Raw genomic sequence first — 18,009 nt, forward strand, 5'->3', positions numbered from 1 at the left:
CCGGTTTTAGACTGGACACGTAATGTGCACGACACAATAATACAAATCACACAAGATCAATGATAAATCCGAACCCTGCTTTCTTGCACAGCAACAAAAACATACATGCAACACACGTAACACACGTGATGTTTGCCGGTGAGGTGCAGACAAAACTCAGCCGTGTCTAGAGTGAGTCTGGGAAACAGCTTAATATTATGGTCTGTCTCTCCCTTGATGTTGCTCGAGCTAATTAAGCCTCGTGCCAGGTCTGTTTGAAGTATGAGAGAGACTCACTTTAATGATTCGGTGTTTTTTGCATTTCATTTGAATATGTTTACAAGCCCGGGACCTTCGATTGTGCAGATCGAGCCTCGGAGCTCCGAGTGGACTCACCTGCATTTCCTGTTGTTATCTCAAAAAAACAAGTCATAATGTTTTATTATAGATGTGTAAGTAATGCGTAACTGCTCATAATCCAGTTTTAGAAATCATTCTGCATAGGGAGTACTTTTACTTTTGGTGCTGTAAGTTTATTTTGATTTTGATTCTAATACTTATACTTCTTGTAATTTTACTTGTTTTTCTACACTTTTGTAGTTGTTCTTCCACCTCTGCTCATTCTCTGGATGTTGTTAAGAAAATGTCATGGTAAATTAGGTGGTGCACACTGACCCCTACTGTTGATGATGTGTTATCTCCTGTTTCTGCTGTGCACCCCCCCCTGCTGTGACAGATGTTAGAACAGAAAGGTCACAGTGATTGTGTTTGTGGTTTCTCTGCAGGATCGGCGTGCTGTGTGCATACGCTGCCAATCAGAACCTGAGCTCTCAGGTGAAGAACATCCGCAGACTGGTCAACAGCAACATGAGGGACTTGCACACGTTCGCCAATGACACGCCCATGGTACGAGAACAGAGTTAAACTGCAGATCAAAACCACGTCGGCTTCACGCGCCTTCGTCTGAGCACGATTTCATTAAACTCCCACATTCAGAGTGTGTGTTGTCGAAAAGGAATGAGATCACAACAGTCCTAGAAATTAAATTATGTAACAATGCAGGCTCTTGAAATGCAACATTCAAATTATAAGAAAAGGATTTAAGTTCAGGCGACTGGAATAATTTGGGTGAAGCATGAGCAGAGGTTCAGTCATTGATGAAATTTTAAATTCATCCATCCAGAGGGTCGTGGGGGAACTGGAGCCTGGACTTGATCCCCAGCGTATCACAATATATTTGTCTGAGTGTGTTACAGTTAAAGGCGCCGGTATAAAACAGCGTGTCTGTCAAAAACGTTCTATTTCAGTCATGCCTCCTTCATCTAATCCCTTTAACCCGAGAAAAGACCATTTTCTCACCTTTGGCAGCAGCAGCGATTACTCTGGGCCTCTCACCATTACCTGATTCCCATTTTAGAGAACATTACACATAACGCTGTGCCTCACGTTTTCTCTTTGCCTCCATTTCAACATGACAACACAACTGTTTGTCATTCGCAGCAAATCGATTACCTGATATCGCAGTACGCCACGGCCAAGAAGAAAGTCATCTACGACCTAAATCGTAAGTAGACGCTCCCCCCTGGTGTGAGAGTGAATGAAGTGGAAGAGAAACTGCGTCTCCTCTCCGTGACTTGTTTTCCCAACACTTTTGTGACATAACTAGGTCTGAATATCTCCAGTGGCGACTGTTACACAGGATCCCTCTTTTCATCCTACTTCTCTCTTGTGTTACAGCTGCAGGCAGATATTTCCCTGAAAGTTTAAAACCAGCAGAAGCTATGATGCTATTAATATGAAACAAATACTTCTGCTCACGCTCTGATGTTGTCTTTCTCTGCAGATATAGGTCCTTTACTGGGTGGAAGGATACACGATCAGCTGGATAAGGAGGTCCACCCGGCCCTGGACAGAGTGCTCAACATGGCTGGAGGTATGTCCGCTGCTTTTTAATTTCCTCTTACGGTCACGATACAATCAGATGACCGAGGTCTGGCAGCTGCTGAGTGGAAGCTGTGGCTGCAGCTGCTTCACCTGCCATTAAGTGACACAGCATCGTAGTGCACTTTATGTCTCTAGGTTCAGTGAGATGATATCAATTGTAAATTAAATGTTTAAACTTTGTTATAACGATTCAGCGCCTTTTCCCCTCAAATCTTCCTTTTTATGCTTTTTTTATGAAGTGAAAATCGAGAGAGCCATCAAAGGTAACAGTGACTGAACAATGACCCACAATCCTTTGACCTCCTGACCCTGTGAACTTTGACCATGGTGTTGCCCCTGTGGTTTGTTCCCCTGTGACCTTCCTCCAGCTCCTGGACCCGTCAGAGCCCTGAGTTACAACCAATTCATTTATTAAAACTGCACAACGCAACATCCCACCCCGGTGCAAGGGTGAAGAGCTTTAAACTCAAAGAGGGAAGGAGGTGGTGAACAGAAAGCTGCTTCATCTGTCGTTTCTGAGGGAGACATTTGATGCTCTTTTAGTTGTTCTTCCCTCTGGTGGGTTAAATAGATTATTATGTGAAATTAAGACATCTGCAAAGAGTTGACCAATTACAACACATTGGAGCAGGGAGGGGGGGCTTTTCAGAGACAGGAGATAAAACCAAGTGTTTCAGACAGAGGCTGAAAAGAGGAGCTGCAGCAAAGGACAGTCTGAGGAAAGTGATTCTGAACGTTAGAGCATGTAAACATTTTACAGTCATAACCTAATAAACCTGAGTACCCTGTCTCCTTTAAGTCTGGATTCAGTATTAATTGAATGTGTAGGTTCACCACCTCCACCCTCCAGATGCTTTTAAATGGATAAAACACAATAAAACAGTCAATTCCTCCCATTTTCAGACTTAAACATTTCTTCCGTTGATAACATATTTTGCACGGTGCAGTTTTAAGTTAATGGCGTCACCAGATCTCCCTGCACCTGGAAATCCACCGTTTAACCCCCTCATTGTAAAGTGAGCATAAAAAAGATTATGCGTCTGTGTAACCAGTCCTGTTTTATTTTTATTCTAAGCGTTTTTTTTAACCAGAAACATGTCGAGAGTTGAGTTGTCAGAATACCTGACGACAGATATGTCTGTGGTTACAGTTTGTGTCCCTAATGTTTGTGTGTTTTATTGTGTTACTGGGCCTGAGCCGAGTCTTCAAACAAACTTTAATCAGCTGCAGAAGTTAAGTGTTTAACTTGATAGTGAACAACACACTTTACTCCCTCTTGTGCTGCTGAGCATTTAACTGTGTGAGAGGAGATTCACCGTTTCCTCTCTTACCCTCTTGCATCTTTTATACCAGTGTTCAAGGATGCCAGTGTTTTTTTTTTGTTCATTCTTTATCCTGTGTGATTTTAAGAATCTGCTGCAGGAAAGAGTCACATCATTCATTCATTATTCATAGTGTTCATGTTTGATTATTGTTTCCCCTCAAACAATGATGCTCGGCAGTCAAAAGTCTAAATTTGGATGTTACAGAGTCGAACCACACGCTGGAAATAAAGATGGACGACATGACAGCTCCCCTCACGTGATGTCAAAGTGTCTTGACCTCCTCCATGTTAACAGATGGGACATACACTTTTCTCAAAGATGGTTATTGTCATTTTAGGTATTTCCTATCACACAGATTTATGTAGACTGTTAATTTGTCCAGTAAGTTTGGGTTGAATTAGTTATTTGACGTTATAAAATGGAGACTAATTCATGATTGGTTGAGTGCATGTATGGACGGGGCGTCGCTAGCACAGCTCCCTGTTACTGGGCAGACTCTGGCTCCAGCTGCTTGGCATTTGTATCTGGGATATTTTGGCTTCATTTCCATAGTTGGAGGACGTGGAGATGCGTCGTCCATCTTTAAAAACAGTCGTCACACCAGGACACAGACACGTCATTTGACCTTAATTGCAAGTTTTAGGGCTTTGGTCCTGAAACTCAGTGTGCTGAACTCGGCTCAGGCCCCTCGGTGCATCCAGTACGAATGTGTAACATTACATGAGCTGTCCCTTTTCACACACTTAATGAATCTGATTAATTAATTACATTCATAACTGTACCAGCTACTAAGATTTGAAGTTTGTCTCTGCCCCAGAAACTTCATATTCAAAAAGTTTTTTTTAAAACTGCTCTGAATATAAGTCTACATTTGTGCTTTTCCCTGTTACAACAGTTTGAGTGAATGTCCCAGAACAGAACTAAAGGATCTCAATAAAACATTCATAACTCTTCCTGTCTCTCCGCTCACAGCCATGCGAGAAACCAAGGAGGCCCTGGAGAACGTCAGCGTGTCTCTGGAGGTCCTCCAGGAGGGGACGGGGAAGCTCAACTTCAACCTGAGCCTGGTCCGCACCAGCATCAACCGCACGCTCAACGACCCCGGCTGCCACGACGAGAGGTCCGACGCCACCACTGCCCAGCTGTGCCGCAACATCCGCCAGTCGCTGTCCCAGCTGCAGATCAGCGCCAACTTCACACGGGTAAATAAAAACTACACACCATACATTTAGGGATGTTTTTAGTCTGTTTGGCATGTGGTTTAAATTATTAAATGAATGAATTAAACTACAATGGTTTATGTTTGTTTGGTCACTGTTTAAAACCAGAGATTAGGGAGCTGGAGCCGTTTGGTTAAGTACGGTAATGTTGTGCTTAAATATGGAAAAACATATGGAAAACAGCTCTGTGCATGTTTATTAGTGTCTCGTTGTCTTTTTTCATATTTCAGCTGCCCCGTGTGAACACTCAGCTGGAAAAGGTGAACGACGTGTTGAGGACGGACCTCAGCACCATCGTGCAGAGGGTGAGTCTGCAGCATTTACACTGTATCTGTGGATTCTCTTACTCTGCAGCTTGATTTATCACCAGACTTGTGCCACCAACCTTCACTTAGTGTCCTCGTCGACCCTGTTTGAGTTCTCTGTCCCTTCTCCTCCCACAGGGCTTCTCCTCTCTGAACGACACGCCTCACATGGTGATTGAACAGACCAGAAGTGTTGTGGAGAGTAAGTTTCTCTGAAAGCAAACACAAATAATCCCTCTGTTTTTATTTAATACCTCCTGCCATCTGTGGTACTAAACATATTCCTTATGACTCACGGACATTTCTTTTACTCTGCTTACATTCTCCATGTCTCGTTTCTGGTCCTTGCACAAAGTTTGGTAGACTTTCACTTTGAATCCTAACAAACCTCCATATATTATGATATTGTTTTACATCAACAAATCACAAGCCAGGAAAACTGTTATAAATGAGCTTCGTGCTGAGATTTCAATTTGAAGCTTTGCCTGTTTTTCCAGTATCTTTACACGGATCATTCTATTGAAAACCAAATGGATTCATTGACTGATGTGTCTCTCAGATGTACAGAACCTGGTGGACGGCATCGGCCACAACATCAGCAGCTTCTCCAAGGCGTTCCCAGTGCAGAACTTCCTGTCCAACTTCACCATCTTCATCAGCCACACCCATGCTAAGATCGAGGACCACTACCCTGAGATTGACAAAATGGATTTCTACAGGTACACTGATTTTTCAAGAAACAATGTTTTAAATCCAGAAACTACACAGGAAACAATGTTGATATACACTTCATGATATCTGTCTTGACCAGACTCGTTTCACAAGCTCCTGTATAATTAATGTGGACCGTATTACCCTGAACTAATATTTTGCATTTATATGAAATATTCATATCACTTCTGCATTATTCAGTTTAAAATGGAGCGAAAGCCAAGATGACATATCAGTTGTATTACATTTTCATTTTAGCGCCTTTAGCTGCTGAGACGTCAGCTGAGGAACATTATGTTCCAGTTGTGTTATTCTAACACGAGCTCTTCCTGCCGTTTGCAGGTGGATCGGCTGCATCGGTCTGTGCTGCATGGTGGTCCTGGTCCTGGCCTTCAACTACCTGGGCCTGCTGTGCGGCACCCTGGGATACGACAAGCACGCCTCGCCCACGACACGGGGCTGCATCTCCAACACGGGAGGGACCATGCTCATGGCGTAGGTCGACACATGCGCATGACAACTTGAGCGAGTTACAACATCCACGACAACGATACACAGCAACTGTCACAGCTACTTCTACTTCACTATTTACTTTACAAACCACAGTCCTAAGAAAGTAATGTAGAGCAGAGCGTGTAGAAGGATGAGGATTCACAGAAAAGACAAGCCCTGTTCTTCTCCTCTTCCTCCTATCGACAATTTTTTTGTGACATTAAACATTAAGCTGACACGGTTAGCTGTGACTTAAACCTTTGTCCACGTCCAAACCCACTGATTCTTCTACCGCTGCTTCTCCACGTCCTGGTACCTGAGGCTCCGTCTGCTCTTCTCCGCAGCGGCGTCGGATTCAGCTTCATCTTCTCCTGGGTGCTGATGGGGCTGGTGACCACCATGTTCCTGGCTGGAGGGAACATTGAGAAGCTTGTTTGTGACCCTTTCCACACCAAGGAGCTCTTCAAGGCAAGTCACAAGCCGGGATACATTATAAATGAACACCAGAACAAAATGTACAGTAGTAAATTTGATGTTTATGATTATAATATCAAGCCTCAATTACATTTATTCATCTTAGAAATCACTGACCACTCTTTTGTATATATCAGCAGATATAATGGTATCACAATTGTTACAACACAGTATTAAATGGAATACATACAATGAAAGCTGCTTTCTTTGTGTCCGTGGGTTGGTCTCCTATTAAATTCTGCTTTGCATAATGCGAGTGACGCTTATTCAATTTACTGATCGATCCCATGAGAGTTATTGATCACGCGTCCTGTGTTCCTGTCCCTGCAGGTCGTGGACACCCCGTACCTGGTCAACCCGGAGTGGAGGAACTTCATCCCGGGATACATGTACAACGACTCCGAGCTGGAGCTGACAGCAGAGACGTTATACAGGCAAAGAAAATTATTGTTCTTCTACAGTGTTTAGGTGACGAGTGTATCTGCCACTTCTCAAAAGCAAAGCATGTTTACTGTTGTGTACAAAAACTGAGAGGATGTCGCAGCAAGACGAGATCTTTTTCAATTAGAGCCGATAATGTTCCTTGATGATGCCAATTTTCCCATTTCAGTCTTGTTTTGGTGCAGGCGCTGGATCCGGCATCTTCAGCGTGCGACAGAATATTTAACTTCCATTGCTGGGAATGCAAATGGAAAGGAGAGTTGCTATTAACATTAAGGAGCCAATTAGCATAGTTTATTTTTTCCTACACGTCCTCTGTTGCGTTTCTTCTGCCTCTTTCTCAGCGATTACATCAGCTTTCATCATTTCCCTCCAGTGAGTCGCTGCACATCCCCGGTAAACTGGGAGGGAAAACCCGCAGTCATTATGTTTCCAAACAGAGCAGAGTCGCGTGCATTAAAAAGCAAGCAGCGCTGAAGCTGTGTACATTATGAGAGTCTATATGGTTTTTTATCATGGGAGACATTTATCTTTCATATCCCCGTCTGTGGAGGGAGATACTCTGTTTTCTATCAGGGCTCATGTCAGCCTGTCCTGTACTTCCAGTCCATTTCACTTGGTGGCAGCAAATGTTTTCACTGTGCCTGAGACTTTTTAAAGTTTACATCCCTCTCTCTCTATCTCTCTCTCTCTCTCTCTCTCTCTCTCTCTCTCCCTCTCTCCCTCTCTCTCTCCATTGTGCGTTTGTCTTGTTGTTGTTCCTCAGCACGTGCAAAGAGAACAAAGGCATCTACTTGGCCATGCGTCTGGACAAAGTCTTCAACATCTCAACTTTCCTGAACACTACAGTGGTCAGTATAAAACTCAGGACTCACTGTTAGTGCACATCGCTCTGTCCAGTGATGTGGTCACAAACCGTCTGAGAGTCTTTGTATTGATTTAGTCATTCACCAAACAAACTGTTGAAGTTTAAAATCAACTTAATCCAACATTTTACGACATAAAAATCACATTCAAGTTAATTATTAGGATCCATTATATTTATCTGGGATGGGATAGAATATATATATATATGATCTTTCACAGAATAAGACCTGAGCTCTATTTTCTAGGAAAGTGTTTTACTTTTATATTATATTATATTATATCATATTATGAAAAGTGCTGTATATTGGGGGAGGCTGTGGCTGAGAGGGTAGAGCGGGTCAAGCCATTAACCAGCCCGGCTGTTCGATCCCCAGCTCCTCCAGTCTTGCATGCAGAAGTGTCCTTGGGCAAGATACTGAACCCTGTATTTTAGAGTGAAGCACATAGTTGCACTGCATGAAAAGTGTATTATTAGTAGTAGTAGTATATTCAGAGTATAGCTGATACACACTAAATCACTGCACTGTACAGAATTCTCAGGGTGAGAATTTAAGCCATATGCATGTTTGACAAGTCGCTGTAAACGTTAACAGTGATGGAGACTCCAGACGTCTCCGTCCTCGGCTGCAGCGTTTCATTAACGCGACCTAACAACAAGAGTGTGTGCGGCCGACTGCTTCAGCACACGTCAGTCCGTACCTCAGCGTACGCCTGAGACGTTACACTGATTCTATTTCCTCCTGACCCCGAGCCAGACACTTCTGCCTTCCTGACACATCGGGTACTTTCCTCGCCAGTTGGCACGGAGCGTCTTGGCTCGTCTTTTAGCCCACAGCTGATACGAGGCCCTGCTGCGTCTGTACATTGGTCATTTTGTCCTGATTAAATTCCCGTGAATAATGCAAGTCGCCAAGAGTCTGTCTCTCTCTATCTGACAGTTCTTCAGTGGAACAAACTGTGGCTTGGTCATTATATCACCATGTATATGTATATATGATACGGCTCTGCTGAAACATTATGGAAAACACACTGTCTCACCGCCAGAACATTTTAAAATTCATATCCACATACCAGCTTCTCTTTAGTCTGAGTTAGTGCATGACTTTATACCCACAATGCAACATGATTCTCTACGGGGTCACTGTAGACGTGTTATTATCTGAGCTCAATGTTCAGGGAATTTTGATTTGAATGTAGTTGAATGTGTTATACATAAATAAATAAACAAAAGAACAGACAGGGAATTTTTAAACAACTGCTGTATGACTAAAATATGATAATCTGTATTATTACATCCATAGACTGTATGTACATCGTGTATAACTCTGTGGGTCTTAATGTTTCTAGACCCGTGTGCATATAAATACTGCACTTTCCTACATTGCAATCACTAATTATACAATAATTATACAATTATACAAATAATTACTTTTTTCTACTAGTTATTTTTATTTTGTTGCTCTCAGAAACTTATTTAAAGTAATAATTATAATTTTTGTTGTTTTCAACGAAGACATGTCTTAAGTTTTCCATGAACTATTTTAACATGAATCGTGATTTTTAAAAAGAAAAAGAAAATCTTCATTGGGTGACCAACAAAGCATTTGGCTTGAACACACTGTCACTGGATTAAAGTTTTCTGGAACTGAGCTCTTGTAGTTAATTCCGTCCTTCTGACAATAACTTCATATGCTGGAAATTTCTCTGGTTTTTATGGGAAATGCGCCCGTGTGAACGTACAGTCGGTGCCACGTCGTCTGAGGAACAAACAACTTGAAAGCCAACTTTTCTTTTTATTGCGTTTCTCTTTGTGGAGCCACAAAAAACAGCTTCTGTTCTTCTGTTTTGATGGTTAAAATGAACATTTGTATTAAATACATCCTCTGTGGAAATCATGTTTATCTTTGCCTGTGGTTAGAAGAAGAAAAGTAAAGGATGAATGAGTTATTTTCACAGTGACACCTTGTTGTTTTCTGCCCAGTAAGAAATAATATTTGTCCTTTCTAAATTGTAAAATGACTAATTGTGTAATAGTTTGATGATAGAGACGTGTGTTGCACAGCTCTGCATCACAATCAGTTTTCTTTTTCTCTTAAAGACGAGGATTAATTGCACAAATGCATTAATTGAAACTGGAGTTGACGATAGAAACAAGAAGCAAACGGGGAAAAAAACAAACATTTTAGTGGGATTTGTAATCTTCTGTCCAAACCACATCTTCCAAACGTTCGGTCGCCCAAAGTGCCAAATTCTGTTTTGAATTTTTGAAGCTTTTCATTACGTTAACCATGTTTATGTAAACTTATGGTAATTCCACGTCAGACTTGAGCTTTTTTAACAAGAACTTTGAGGCTTAGCTGTATAAAATCCTTTAAATTGCCACACGCCTGAATACGTTGACCCTCGTTTCAGAAAATGCCCAAAATTGAACATATAACGGTAAAGAGTCTGGTTGTGTTAAACGGCTCCAAAGCTAATACTGGTCGTATCTAATGCTGCACCTTCCTTTGTCGGCAGTTCACTAAGGACGTGGTGAGTCAGCTGGAGAGCGTCAAGATCGACCTGCGAGGAATAATCCTGTTAGAGGCGGAGGGGAAGCAGAACCTCCTGGATTTCTCTGAAGCAGGACTGTCAGAGATCAACTACGCCGACTATCTGGAAGAGGTCACACACACGCGCACACACACACACACACACACACACACACACACACACACTGAAGCACACTGACACATGTGAATGAGCAGGACAACACACAAACATCGTGGAAGAAGCAAGAACACACGTTAATGCACCGGTCAGATTAGATTAGAAGTTATATGGCTGCATGTCGTCAGTTTATTAGCTTTATAAATACCTGTTTAGCTATGAAAGATAAATGTTGCTACTAGATTGTTCTATACGTACACTAATATTATGGTATTGCAGTTGTGCTTTAATGGTGCGTTACCAGAAATAGCTCAGCCTCCTCCTCGGCTGTCGGCTGATGTAGCGCAGGCAGCCGTGCTTCACCTGATATGAGCAGCGACGTGACACAGCACAACGGGTTCTGCTGAGGGCCGCTGGAGCTCGATTATCCAGAAGTACGGCTGCCAAGGCAAAGAGTGCGCAGGGAACAAGCCGGGACTTGGCGTTTCCCCCGTCTCCTCCAACACCACCTGTCAGGTTCACTTAGATTTATTTCCACAGGGAGACAGAGAAAGAGGGAGGAAGAGGAAGAGGAAGAAGAAGAAAAGAGGTTTCAGGATTTCAAGTGTACCACCTGTCCTCGTGCACAACTCACTCTCTCTCTGGGCCACAGATTTGTGTTTGGTTTGATTCTTCTTTAGGAGAAAATAAAGAAATGTCCCCGATTGTCACACATAACATAACAACATGACAATATAACATTAGTCACAGAAAGCTTCTCTAACCCTGCTCATGTGTCAGTGCCATCTTGTTGTTATCTATCTATCTATCTATCCATCTATCTATCTATCTATCTATCCATCTATCTATCTATCTATCTATCTATCTATCTATCTTTCTATCTATCTATCCATCTATCTATCTATATCATAAAGTTCCTCATTCCTACTGTGACCAGAATCTTTTCTACATTATTCCTGTCTAATTGTCTCCTTCAGGTGAATAAAGGAGTGACTGTGGTCGACCTGCTGTCGTTCGCCCGAGAGCTGGAGGCTCAGACCGACCTCATGGTGAGAACACTTCAGAGCCCGGATGATACAAACCTCCGCTTCACTCAGGCATCTGATTAGATTTACAAATGTAATTTTCCTGATGTTACCAGAGCACCCGGTGGAGGGGTTCGACCTTTCTGCTCCTCAAGCTCTCGCACCAGCTCATCTTAAAAACACATGACAGATTCTCTCCCAGGGGTCAGACTGCTCTGCCCTCAGGCGGTTCATGAAACTCATTTATTCCAAATGACGGGTCCAGGAGCGTCCTCCAGAAGGACGGAAATTAGAAAAATATTAATTCAGAGGAAGAGTCTTTGGAGACAGTATTTCCTGTTGTTGTTCAAATTGTATGAACCAGTGCCTTTAAAGCATTAAATCAGACAATAATTCACCGGATTAATATTCACTGTAACACGTGAGCTTGAATTTCCTCCAGTGCTCTGATGGTTTATAATAAACGTGTGTGTTTGTCTGTTTCAGCCCAGGGGCCCTCTGCAGACGGCTCTGAAGGGCCACAGCGGCACACTGCGACAGATCCACACTCAGCAGATCACCCCCATGGAGCAGGCCATGGTAAAGCCCACTGTGTTTCTCTGTTTAAGTTCATGCTCCACTGGAATCTTGGTCAAATTAGTTGGTGGACACCAAAACAGAGCTAAAAGAAGTGGAAATGTTGGACTTATAATCGTCTTGGGGCCAGAAACACAATCCTAAATCAATTAACTGAGTAAATATCCGTTACAGAGAAGTTCTATAAGGTGGTAACATGTGTTTACAGCTTTTTTCACTCCCCCTTTATTAATATTTAGAAAAGAATCTCCTCCAAAATGTATTTCAAAGTTCTTGAGGTGGACAGTTGTACTGGTTTACCAACTGAATATGTGCCAGCACCGTGCTAATTGTCTTATTGAAGAGAAAGGTATTGTGCTTGCTGGAGAGAAACACTGTTTGTTTCAGCATCTCATTTAATATCATCAAAATCAGCGTGTTGTTGATCCTCAGGCATGTGTCCTCAAACATGTCAGAGAGAAACAAAAGGAATATTCAGTTTAACTTTCTCCGTCAAAGCCGATACGGTTCTTTTGAATAACGCCGGGGATCTGCTCCAGCAGCCTCGAGCACTTCAGACGAGCGGTGACGCAGCTTTTCACAGCAGCTCTTTGTGTTTTTCTTTGTTTTGTTTCTTATTCCTCCGTCAACTTCAAGAAATATGTTAGAGCGAGGGTAAGCAGACCTGTGTTCATCCCGTGTATTTAGTGTCCCCATCCATTATTAGTAACACTTAGAGAGATGCAGAGATACTGTCACCTGAAAGAATATATATCTCACTGTGAATGGTGAACAATGTGCGTGTTCTTGTATTTACATCTACGTAAAAATCATACATGGTGTTTAACATGAAGGGTTTTGTACCAAAATATTAGAGCCTGACCGATGTGGACTTTTAAAACACAGATATATCCAGATAAATATATATATATTTGTTTTTAATTGGCAATGATGTTGTTATCAATCCCCTGTGACAAAGAAACAAATAATAGAATTTTGATATTTCACAGTTTAACCATAAATGATTTAGCGTTATAAATCATTGTAAATAATAAATAACACAAATAAAAAAAGTAGTTTTATGTAAAATGTAAACATACATTTTCTGCAATGTAAAATTTAAAAAGCCATAAAATTCATATCGGCAAACATAAAACAACAATATGTCTGTAAATGGCCAATTTTTATCGGCCAACCAATAAATCTGTCTGGCTCTGCAAAACATTCTGAAATATCCACATAAAGAAAATGAATATTGTTTTAATTCAGTCATTGTTGTTCATTTGTTAACGACTCTGTTCCATCATTGGTGGGAAAAAAACAATTGTGTTCGATTGTGACATACAGTGTGCGGCACAGTATGTGAGCAATTCTTTTCTTTGCATTGTGGATATTTAATTTTGGAGCAAAATTCTTCAGCATGTCCGAACTTAAAGCAAAATGTTGTTCATCGAGTGTCGGGTGGTTCTGTTCATCCCTGAGGTCCAGTTTGTTTAATCCAGAATCTTCGTCACCGCTGGTTTCACTTTGTGTTTTTTTAATGTTTCTTCTGAAGGGAGCATTGAACCAGAGCATGAGGTTCCTGGAGAGAACGGCCTCAGATCTACCAGTGAGTGAACCAGTCCTCCCAACTTAGTCTGACGTTTAGATTCAAACTTCCAACTTCACACCAACATCATCGTTTCTTTCCTGCAGAACAAAGTCTTGGAGGTTCTCGACGCCATCGAAGCCGCCCAGCACCTCATCTCCCACAATGCCACACATTTAATCAGTCGGGTAATGAGAGAACTGACTTCACTTTATTATCTTCTCAATTTGTAAATGATGTGTGACTCACATTATGTCTTTATCTTCCTCAGGAAACAGGAAGATACACAACGACCATAGTTGGCTACTTCCATCAATACATAGAATGGGTCAAGACGTCCGTAAGTGTCTGTGTGTGAATTTGTTAACTTGTTGGAGCTTGTGCGGTTCTCGCTTTCGCTTCGTGTTGACTGGGATTTTCTCGCCGCTGCTGCTCGTCAGGGACTTACTGGCATTTGCGTGTGGGGAGTAAATATAGCAGAGACAAATATAACAGTTACAGCCTCTATAAAGTTGAGGAATTTGCTTTGTGGCCCGGTTGGTTTCTCCTGGAGTTAAACTGAGGAATTCACAACAACGTGGGAAACAAATACACAAAATGTCGGAGCTGTTTGGTCGATCACAGTCGGTACAATATTTTTATTGTAATGTTGTTTTCCATGAACACGTGAAGTTAAAGTACGTGGATCTGTCGTGCAGTGTAATTTGCATATTGCTTGTTGACCTCCTCTCTGTGTGTCTTGTTTTCCACAGCTGGCCCTGGAGGTCGCGCCCTGCAAACCCTTCAGCAACATGGTGGACACGGCGGAAATCATAACTTGTAGTTTCTTGGTGGACTCTATGGTAATAATGGAGCTAAAAGGGAAACTTACTGCGTATACATGCGTGTGTTTTTTAACAGCTTTGATTTGGGTTGTATAGAAAACTGGATGTCTTATAAGAGCAATGATTTGATACTCTTCATACAAACCATGAAACACAAAGTGCTTTACAGATTCATAATGATTGATTCATGCACAGAGCCAAACAATATTAACAGGAACTGAGAAAACACTGTCAGAAATCAAATAAATTTGAAATGAGCAAAAGCAGGTAAACTAAGAAAGATAAATATAAAATACTAAAAGAAATATGTGAGAAAAAAGATGTAGATGAAATAATAAAAACACAAAAGAGTTGTGAAAACGATAATGATAAAATAATAAAATGCTAAAAGAGTTTGTAAAGTCAGCTTTAAGTCACATAAAACAATGTTTATACTGATCACTATGAAGCCGTTGTTTCATTATGATTTTAAGTTTGGTTGAAATCTGGTTTTCTTGCATTTTAATTGATATGATATTTTACAGTGATAATATTAACCAAAAATGGTTAACCACATTATTTTCTCAGTTAATCAATTACTAATTGGATCTAATAAATTTAATTATTAAATCAAATTAAAAGCCCAAACTGACATATTTCAAATTGCTTGTTTTCTTTTCACCAAACTCAAAAGTGCAAATATGTTCACAACAGATGAAGAAAAGCAGCAAGTCCTCATAATTCAAAAAAGTTGGAAGTGGAATGTTTGCGATTTCAGCGATGAAGTGAAGCAGATGAATATTCTACCAGTTGATTAATGGATTAATAATTCCATGTTTAATGGTTTGTCTCTGTGGTCAGAACACTTTCTGGATGGGCCTGGGCTGCAGCACCCTCTTCCTGCTGCCGAGCATCATCCTGGCTGTGAAACTGGCCAAGTTCTATCGCAGGATGGACACAGAGGATGTTTACGACGAGTGAGTAGTTACTGTTGTTAAAGAGCATGTTTAGTTTTCAGTTTATAGGAATATGAGATAATAAGTAAATCCACAAGAAAGTGTGTAGAAGTAGAAATCCTCCATTTTGTCTCCTCTCTCTTTGAATTGTATTAATTCAGTCACTTGAATAATATTATTTATTTCTTTTCTGATGTTTTCAGATTCAGTAGAAGATGAATTAGCGTTTCAAGGTTTACTTTTCTCCCTGTAGCTGTTTTTGATTTGTGATTTCTTCCCTTTTTTCTCTTCCTCGTAGTTCCTCTGTTTCTGGGACTTGGCATTTTACTTTGTGATAACCATTTCTACTATTTCCATCTTCCCACATCTTGTATTTTTATTTCACTTTTGGTTTCATTTCTCTCTGTCAAGCACTCGGCACTTTACAACAAAAGGAAAAAAAAAACATTGCGATGCATTTGTACATTGGTAGTTCTTCTTCACGGACCTTTCATTTGGTCGTGGCTTAACTCAAACACAGCAGTTGTTATGTCGCCATGTGATCTTCTGCTGGATTACAGGGACGTTCCTGCTGCTTTTTCTATTGCTGAACACGTCAATAACATTTTTATTTTGTTGTTTTATTGTGTGTGTGTTTATCTTTATAGCATTGAGACAATTCCCATGAAAACGTAAGACCACCTCCCTCTCTCTCTCTCCTCCTCGCCCTCTATCACTCTGTGCTTTTCCCTCTGGATCCTGTAAATAGAACTGTTTACTAAATTCTTGGTGCTGGTTGGTGTTTTTAAGCTCTTATGGGTGGATGCTGTGGCTTCTTGTCGTGTGCTACCTTTTGAAAAAGTGCCCCTTACCTTACACGAAGGGCTCGTGCAATCGTTACCTTACAAGTCCACCTGCTTTTCTTTTTTGTAAGTTAGTCGTGTAAAATAAAACATTACGGTTTATACTCCAATAAATAGAAATTGTGTATCCGCTAACATTCTTGCGAAGCGTTTTTACAGCATGCCATGTCTCTCACAGTTTTTTTCATCCCCCTTTTTTTTTTTTTGTACACGATATATTTTGTTTTCAGTATGGAAATTGGTAATAATGGTTATCATAGTGAGCGTTCACAAGGTATCCCAAACCCTATGATGACAAGGTAAATGTTATGTTGATCCTGTCGCCTGCATGTGATGGGGAGCGGAGGCATGACCGGGGAAAAGGGAAAAATCACGTGGCTGCACACGATGCATGGCTTTAAGGGAGACACATTTATACACACACACACACACGCCTAGAGGTCAGGAAAATGAATAGTAATTGAAAGCTGGCGGGTAATGGTAGCTTTTATTTGCAAAATATCCCATGATAAGCTGTAATTTTCAATATGTTTTATCATAAAAGTCAAATTTAAAGTTTATTTTTAAGAGATTCATAGTCTATCCAATCCTCAGGTTTTTGCTACCATTACTTCTGTCACTGCCAGATCTTCTTCTATGTATTTTTGAGGGTGGGGAGGATCTACCATTGAACTCACTGCACGCTGAACGTACTCACTGGGATGATCGCGTGGAATGAAACAAACACGCTCCTGTCTCCTCTCGTTTAGAGTCAGCCAAAGTCCGGTGAATGTGCACCTGATCATTTTGTTCAGAGAGAGGCAAGCATGTGGAGCTCTGGTGTGATGCTGGGAATGCGGCTCCTTTTTGATTTTCTCCTCACTTTAACACGTCTAACTGCATGTGGCTCGTTTCCTTTTTAAATTGCGTTTGGACGGGGGGGGGGTGCATTTGTGCCAAACAACCTGCTGTAACTGAGGCTGCAGGCAGAGAGCGGAACAGCCGAGTCACCGGAAAAAACAGGCACCAGCTGATAGTTGCTTTTACACTACAACCACCAAATCATCTTTTAAACGTGTTGAAGTTTACTTTTTCTTAAAACTGGCAGGATTTTGGAATGAAGATTGTAAATCGCAGTAGAAGAATATGGATTTTAAAGGGGCACTAAGTCATCGATTGTCTGACCTCTATTGACCTTTCATTCTCTTAAAACACTATTATTAATTCATATATATTAATAAAGTCATATTTATATCACAGAGGAAAGTAAATTAGATTCTTGACTCTGTAACAATCCAGCAGAATATACAGTATATCATATTAAAACTCACTGGTATCGATGAACAACATATTAAACTCTCATATATATTAATATTCTCACTTATTGCCCCTTTATCTTCTGCAGTTTATCCGTTTGAATCCCTCGGAGGATGCTGACGCAGCTGTTCCGCTCTCTGTCTCCTCACCCGCTCGTCCTGCTTCTCTTTGCCCAAGAAGCAAGTAGCGGTTTCACATAAAGGTGACGGTTGAATTCCCTGTCTGTGCCGTTAACGCTGTGCCCTGTGTGTGTGTGTGTGTGTGTGTGTGTGTGTTTCTGTGCCGGTAGCATCCCGACCTATGACACTATGAACAGGTTCCCACGGGCCTCGGCTCCTCCGAGGCACATCGACTGGTGACGAAGAGCCGACTCTTCTTCAGGTACCGGAAAAAAAACAACCAATCCGAGCTCTTCTTCTTTTACTAAACTCCTTCCTCACACTTTTCCTTCTCACAGCTGTCACCTGCCGTCATCGTCGTCTTCATCACCCGTCTCGCTCCTCTGTTTGTCTGCCTTCGTGTTTCTTCTGCTCCCAA

The 18,009-nt window shown here is 41.4% G+C and overlaps 1 protein-coding gene across 18 annotated transcripts in view; it reads left to right on the forward strand.

The window, feature by feature from the left end:
- prom1a (prominin 1a) overlaps positions 1 to 18,009 on the forward strand; it is a 68,296-nt gene that overhangs the window by 45,642 nt on the left and 4,645 nt on the right. For 3 of the 18 annotated variants that reach the window (XM_035161994.2, XM_047340629.1, XM_047340632.1), the window contains 23 exons: positions 765 to 885; positions 1,480 to 1,543; positions 1,823 to 1,912; positions 2,163 to 2,186; positions 4,221 to 4,450; positions 4,699 to 4,773; positions 4,912 to 4,975; positions 5,333 to 5,492; positions 5,827 to 5,979; positions 6,321 to 6,444; positions 6,781 to 6,884; positions 7,658 to 7,742; positions 10,276 to 10,422; positions 11,385 to 11,456; positions 11,919 to 12,011; positions 12,645 to 12,662; positions 13,543 to 13,596; positions 13,683 to 13,763; positions 13,847 to 13,915; positions 14,328 to 14,417; positions 15,240 to 15,355; positions 15,982 to 16,005; positions 16,926 to 17,853. In XM_035161994.2, the coding sequence (XP_035017885.2) occupies positions 765 to 885; positions 1,480 to 1,543; positions 1,823 to 1,912; positions 2,163 to 2,186; positions 4,221 to 4,450; positions 4,699 to 4,773; positions 4,912 to 4,975; positions 5,333 to 5,492; positions 5,827 to 5,979; positions 6,321 to 6,444; positions 6,781 to 6,884; positions 7,658 to 7,742; positions 10,276 to 10,422; positions 11,385 to 11,456; positions 11,919 to 12,011; positions 12,645 to 12,662; positions 13,543 to 13,596; positions 13,683 to 13,763; positions 13,847 to 13,915; positions 14,328 to 14,417; positions 15,240 to 15,355; positions 15,982 to 16,005; positions 16,926 to 17,001 (2,134 nt within the window). In that variant the 3' untranslated portion in view covers positions 17,002 to 17,853. Of the gene's footprint in view, positions 1 to 764; positions 886 to 1,479; positions 1,544 to 1,822; positions 1,913 to 2,162; positions 2,187 to 4,220; positions 4,451 to 4,698; positions 4,774 to 4,911; positions 4,976 to 5,332; positions 5,493 to 5,826; positions 5,980 to 6,320; positions 6,445 to 6,780; positions 6,885 to 7,657; positions 7,743 to 10,275; positions 10,423 to 11,384; positions 11,457 to 11,918; positions 12,012 to 12,644; positions 12,663 to 13,542; positions 13,597 to 13,682; positions 13,764 to 13,846; positions 13,916 to 14,327; positions 14,418 to 15,239; positions 15,356 to 15,632; positions 16,476 to 16,925; positions 17,854 to 18,009 lie in introns of all 18 variants that reach the window. The other 15 variants (XM_035161995.2, XM_035161997.2, XM_035162002.2 and 12 more) reach the window with 10 other exon arrangements.

The sequence above is a fragment of the Hippoglossus stenolepis genome, chromosome 7, assembly GCF_022539355.2.
Source record: "Hippoglossus stenolepis isolate QCI-W04-F060 chromosome 7, HSTE1.2, whole genome shotgun sequence".
NCBI lineage: Eukaryota > Metazoa > Chordata > Actinopteri > Pleuronectiformes > Pleuronectidae > Hippoglossus > Hippoglossus stenolepis.